Genomic DNA, 6000 nt, shown 5'->3' with positions numbered 1-6000 from the left:
ACGATGTCTCGATGACTGTCCATCGGCCTCGTCATTAAGAACAACATCCAACTCATTTTCAGAAGATAAGTATGTGAGCAATTTGCAAAAGAATGTACGAACCATTTGATGAAGGAAGTGGGAGATCAGGGAGAGACTGTTGAATTTCGGTTCTTTAGATCAAATGAGACTTGAGATAGTAAGAATATGAATGAAAGCAGAATGCGTATTTATAGAGGAAAAAATTACCGTTACATATAGGACAAAAAATGTTACTGTTTGAGACTAGACAAAAAAAGTTACCATTAGAGAAAAAGACAAACAATGTTACCATTGGAAGTAGAAGTTCAAAATGTTACCGTTTGAGAAAGTTTTCAAAATCTTACCGTTAGATAAATGAGAAAAAATGTAACCGTTATAGAAATTAGGGGTGTACACCGATGGTTTCAGAGTCGATTTCGGTGCAAAATTGAGACCCCACCGATGTATGCCATGGGAGCTTAGTACCGGCCGAAACCGCTCGATTGGAGAGAGAAAACCGATATTATCAGTCTCAATGCGGCGCGATTCGGTTCTTCAGTTTGTCGTCGGCATCTCTGTAACGGAGGAGGGATGTCACGTCCATTGTCGAGTGAGAGTAGAAGCTTAGAGTTTAGGGTTGCAGAGGAAGGAAAAGACGCAGGAGGAAGAAGAAGACGCGAGGAAGAAAAAAAAGAGGGGGGTTAATGAAACCTTATTCAAAACTGTGCCGTTTTATATACATATATTCAAAAAAAAACAAAAAAAAGGTTCGACTGGTTTAGCGGTTACCCAGGGGTTCAAACCGGCGCCGAACCGTCGACGTCAGTTTCCCTCAAATCCTCTCGCTCGCCAACCGGTTTTTCACCAGTTTCTACCGGTTCCTAAATCCGACGGCCGGTTCGCGTCGAAAACGGTCGGTTCGGCCGGTTCTTGTATAGCCCTAACAGAAATGACAAAATTTTTTATCACCAATACGTGGCTAGGTATTGCCATTAGAGAAACTAATAAAACTTAGATATTAAAAAATACTATTACATTAGAAAATGCACATATTAAAAGAAAATATTATTTTTATAATACGGATTTCGGTTAGAAAAATAATACTATATCCAGTAGTCAAAATCGTATAAGTATTTAGTAGAATGTGATATTTGAAAAGAAGATAATAAGACAAAAAGAGCTAGTAGTTAATATTGTAAATAGAAGTGAAAAAGAAATAATAAAGAAATATTATTTAATAGAATAGAGATAGAGATGAGGAATGAGATGTAAGAAATTTTTAAAAGACAAATAAAATTTAAGAAAAACTTTTAAGAAATGTGATTTTTATAATTAAATTATAAGAAATCTTAAGAATCCAATGGAAATGCTCTAATTTTATTATGTTCACAACACCTTTGATAACAAGGTTACTGTACTTAAAGTGACTGACAACACAACCTTTACTTGATACGGAAAATAGACTATATATGGAGAAATTTATAATATTAAAAGTATTTCATAAGTTATTGCACCAGTACCATTGATACCAAGATCAGTGTACTTAAAGTGATAAAATAACATTTGTAAAAAGGCAGGCAGCAAGAAGTCTATCAGCCAATAAACAATTTCGGGGAACAGACATTGGACAAAGTTTCCAGACTAGTTACTGCCTCAAGCTTTCAACTATGTAAGATGCATACAGGTCCCTGCAACAGAAAACATTCATTTGAGAGGAAACAATGATGGATCAAAAAACATAGGAATTACATTTTTGTAAAGATATGGAGAACAAAGAAGAATGAAAATCGAATAAATCTTCGACAATATGGTGACATTTGCATGAGAGTATTTGTCTCACTAGTTAGTGATGAATAAAAAGGAATCAAGTGTCTTCATTGTGTACAAATGACACCTATTTATAGATCATGGGGCACTGGTTGGCAAAGGGCACAACTATTGGTAAGACAATAGTTGGCAAAAGGTACAACCATTAACAAGTGACACAACTTTTTGACTAAATCAAAGAGTTGTGTCTCTAGACAATTCCCCAACCATCACCCTTATTAGGAACCATCACCACGGAGAGGGTGTCATTCCAAAAAGTATACCGTTCGGTGATCACACTCTTTAAACTTACAATTTTCAATGTCACAAAAATAGCAATCCATAAACAGAAAATCAAAGAAGGAAATTATCGAATTTTGATTGCATATAAAAGGAAAGTCCCCAGAAACTCACATGGAGTACTTGATGGCTTCAATAGCGGCCTCAGCTGGCAGGAAGTCTTCCACATCAACTTTCTTGTTCTCATTCTTTTTGTCTATCATTTGTTACAGGTGAAGGATATTACAGGTTGACCACAGTTCAAAAATAATGTCAACCTACATGAAATCATGAAAGGGGTGCATGCCTACAGTTTTGAAATATGTCAACCTTTGACATGGTAACGCAACCGCCACCCCCCAGCAAAAAAGAAAGAAAGAAAGAATAGAAAATAAAAAGAAAAAGGGTCTAAGAGAAAGTTTCATAGTAAATGAGAGCGGATACAGTCCTCAAAGAAGCGACGGATTTCAGCAAGCCGATGTGGAGGAATCTCCTTGATGTCCTTGTAGTGGCGGAACTCTGGGTCATCAGCACATACAGCTATGATTTTGTCATCCCTTTCACCCTGCATCAGAATTGTTACAAATGATAATGCCTCCTGAGAGTTTGTCCTAATCAGATTCCTAGAAGGAAGTAGAAAACACGGGCAATTTCAAAATCTTGGAAGCTATCTGATAAACCATAGGGTAAACGACATAAATTTCCTTGGCTACCTCACTGGCAACCTTGTACTGTTTTAAATATCACCAACCTCCCTCGAAGAATGAGACAAGGTTATCGTATTCTTTTTAAGCATTTCTGATTTTCCAAAAAGAAGAATTTAGTTGGTCATATTACACCTGATCGGTTATAGCAAAGGTTGTTGAGGGGTTGTAGTAAAGAAATAATTTGATACATCATTGAGGATATACCGGTAGTGGAGGATCCCCTTCCATGAAAGGCTCCAATGTATATAACACCGGTTGAACCTCAAATTCAATCCAAAACTAGATAGACGTTTTGTTGGAAAATTTCAAAAACCCAGATTTATTGTCGTATCGTAAGAAAAATGAAAAAAATATTTGTTTATGGAACATGTTGGGCTAAATAAAACATTCCAAAAATAGAGTCTCACGACACAATGCAAAAGTGAGAAACTTTGTCCAGTAACATCCTCAGTCAGCCCCTCGGTCACATAGGTAAGCAGGGGAAAAAAAACTTTTACCTGGTCAATCATAGGCATTAATCCAATGGCACGGGCACGAAGGAAAGAACCAGGTAGCACAGGCTCCTACACAATAAGAAAGTCCAAGAATAAAATGTTTAAGTTGCAAAATTAAAAGATCTTATGTTGTTATTCTTCTTCTTTTCTTTTGTGACAATCACCACATCTGTCTAAAGGATTCTACCTGCATCAGTATCAGGACATCCATTGGATCACTATCTTCACAAATGGTTCGTGGAATGAAACCATAGTTGTGTGGATAAACAACCGACGAGTAGAGAACACGATCAACCTGTTTTAAGAACTCATATGCTATAGTTATCTTCTTCATGTAGCACATAAAAATTTCACATAACATGAAAACATCCTAGCAACACCATGATAGCAACATAAAAGTGCATACAACAAGAGCACTATATAATAATCCAACTACAATTGTTCAAGCACAGGATTTCATGTGTAGGGAAAGCGGCATTATTGGTTTAGCTTTCAAGTGCTTTGTTATGGATAAGGATTATATGAGTTTCACCATAATCTTTACATGCTTGATTTAGGCCAGGCTAGAATTCTCATGGCATTGAAGACTTAATTTAAAGATGTCAAGGCATACAAGTATTTTGAGACTAACCTAAATAAACACAAAGCAAGCTTGCTACAATGGACAATGCCTCTGAACAGGAATATACAGGATAAGTACTAGACGGCTTAAGGAAAGGTCAAAAAAGGAAGAAACTCTTACTTTTATAAGGCCACTTGTCTTGTCAAGCTCGTACTTAACCTTGCTGCCTTTTCCAATTTCAACGACCTGCCACATAAATTAACTTTTGGATTTGGAAGACAGTAAGGTTTTTTCGATAGATAATCCAACAAGGTCACCACAGACTTCTGTTCAGAATCTCTTGTTAAAAATCAGGGTCGCCCGTAGGTGAATATCACTGTTTATTTGGTTTACTTTCAAAAGTTCACATAGCTTCTTCTGGTTTGTTGGTTTCATGTTAAAAAGCAGGGGGTCCCCCCCGTAGCTTCATTCAAAGGTTCTCTAAAATGAAGATTTAAGAAAACAAAACTTACACAGTTAAAAACTGATGGAGCACCTGGTCCTGCATAGATTAGATATCCAGCATTATTACCCAACGTAGAATTGCCATATGAGATGTATTTCAGAGTCTAAAATAGACATTACTACAAGTGTGCTCGATCTGAGCGATTCGTTGAGCACCAAAGTCATGCCAGGGATGAGCAGCAACAAATCTTCGAATCATTAAAGAAAGGATTATCTCTCCGAGAACCACCGATGGTTCTCATATTGGCATTAGCATTCATACAAAGTAAAATTAGACAAAGAGGCATCGAAAGTTTACCAATCTCCAAATCATGCCAGGGATGAGCAGCAACAGATCTTCGAGACATTGAAGAAAGGATTCTCTCATTGAGAACCACTGTTGGGAATCCTGACGAACTTTTCGAACTCACTTCTCCAGAATGATTAGCCATATTTGCCTTCAAAATTCATTATAAATATATTTCACTTGGGAACAAGCAAGAGGACTAAAACGCATCTACAATTGCAGGGAGAAAAAAGAAAAAAAAAAAAAAAAACTAGTACATAACAAGGAAGAACTCACTTCAAAAAATAAGGGACAAATCACACAAAACAAAAACAAACTACAAGAACAAGTTGAACAAAGCAGAGTAAGATAACGACTTACAACAAATTAAAACTCTACGAAACGAGCATGCACACACACGCAAACGCAAGAGTAATCTTGCACAGCAGATTAACCAACTTCACGATCCGTTAAACATACTTTGCGTAGATTAGACATCCGAAGGGAGTTTCATATCCAAGCCAAACAATAAAGAAAACAGCCGCAATAAACACAACTTAAGAAAAAAAAAGGAACCCAGAATCTTTTCGATAACAATTACTTCTCAAACGATCCGATTAGTAGAACAAGAACTCATGCAAACCATAAAATATACGGATATAGAAAATAGAAAGAAACCCCATTAACGAAATGGACTAGTACAGTAAATTACGTTCAGATTCAGTCTCTTTAAAAGGTTGTTCATCAATGGGTAATCCACCAAAAATTGCTCTCCCCAATCAAGCAAAACACATACAGCTAAAATACACTAACCAGAAATAAAGAAAATAATCGAATAAGTTCAAAAACACAAGAAAAGAGAAGAGTTCTTCATGGCATCTAGAAAGGGATAAGGAGCACTCACAGTCACAGATAGCCACTGAAAAACCGTAAACCCAAAGCTTTGGTTTATCGGTGAAAATGGCAAGCTTATATATATAGTTTATACGTATAATGCGAGCACTGAGCTTGGTTATTAAGGGACGGTGGAGAGAAGACAGCGCTGTCATTTCTCCCCGTCAAACACACAATGGTCAGTCATAAGTCCATAACAGTCGTCCGATCCGAGTGGAGATAATCTGAACGGTTGGGGGTCCTGATATGTGTCAGAGCTTGATTTGCTCTCCAAATGGTAACACCCTTGAGAGGAAGCGTGTCATAAAAGCGGTACGTGGTCCAATAAGGACAAGCCAAGCGTCCAGTAATTCTAAATACTAGTCGTCAGGTTAGAACCCTTTCCTTTCCAAACATGATAATGCCAAGACAGCCATCATTTGAGTCATTTCAACACCAGTCGTAATATTCTGGATGTCTCTATGCAACCTTTTTCTTTTAAATTTTTAT

The 6000-nt window shown here is 37.0% G+C and overlaps 1 protein-coding gene across 4 annotated transcripts; it reads right to left on the bottom strand.

The window, feature by feature from the left end:
* Positions 1 to 1470: 1470 nt before the first annotated feature.
* Positions 1471 to 5677, bottom strand: LOC121246086 (soluble inorganic pyrophosphatase-like). Of its 4 annotated transcripts, none has more exons than XM_041144080.1 (9): positions 5522 to 5677; positions 4651 to 4789; positions 4361 to 4389; positions 4029 to 4094; positions 3474 to 3581; positions 3290 to 3355; positions 2530 to 2650; positions 2221 to 2302; positions 1471 to 1688 (listed from the first exon to the last, which is right to left on the bottom strand). In XM_041144080.1, the coding sequence occupies exons 2-9, from the start codon at positions 4781 to 4783 to the stop codon at positions 1646 to 1648; spliced, it is 648 nt and encodes a 215-aa protein (XP_041000014.1). In that variant the 5' UTR covers positions 4784 to 4789; positions 5522 to 5677; the 3' UTR covers positions 1471 to 1645. The 4 variants fall into 4 exon arrangements, with proteins under 4 accessions (XP_041000014.1, XP_041000013.1, XP_041000015.1 ...); XM_041144079.1 differs by lacking the exon at positions 5522 to 5677 and adding an exon at positions 5330 to 5477; XM_041144081.1 differs by lacking the exon at positions 5522 to 5677 and adding an exon at positions 5194 to 5329.
* Positions 5678 to 6000: the final 323 nt, after the last annotated feature.

The sequence above is a fragment of the Juglans microcarpa x Juglans regia genome, chromosome 1S (genome assembly GCF_004785595.1).
Source record: "Juglans microcarpa x Juglans regia isolate MS1-56 chromosome 1S, Jm3101_v1.0, whole genome shotgun sequence".
In the NCBI taxonomy this organism is placed as follows: domain Eukaryota; kingdom Viridiplantae; phylum Streptophyta; class Magnoliopsida; order Fagales; family Juglandaceae; genus Juglans; species Juglans microcarpa x Juglans regia.
This window is presented reverse-complemented; position numbering and strand designations above follow the sequence as displayed.

What these genes read in the sequence shown, in the direction of transcription:
- LOC121246086 (XM_041144079.1), bottom strand. Translation starts at nt 5,362, where the DNA reads ATGAACAACCTTTTAAAGAGACTGAATCTGAAC. An exon ending in CTCCATCAGTTTTTAACTGT is followed by an intron (nt 4,095 to 4,360) that starts GTAAGTTTTGTT and finishes TTTATGTGGCAG; the next exon opens with GTCGTTGAAATTGGAAAAGG. An exon ending in TAATGCCTATGATTGACCAG is followed by an intron (nt 2,651 to 3,289) that starts GTAAAAGTTTTT and finishes ATTCTGATGCAG; the next exon opens with GGTGAAAGGGATGACAAAAT.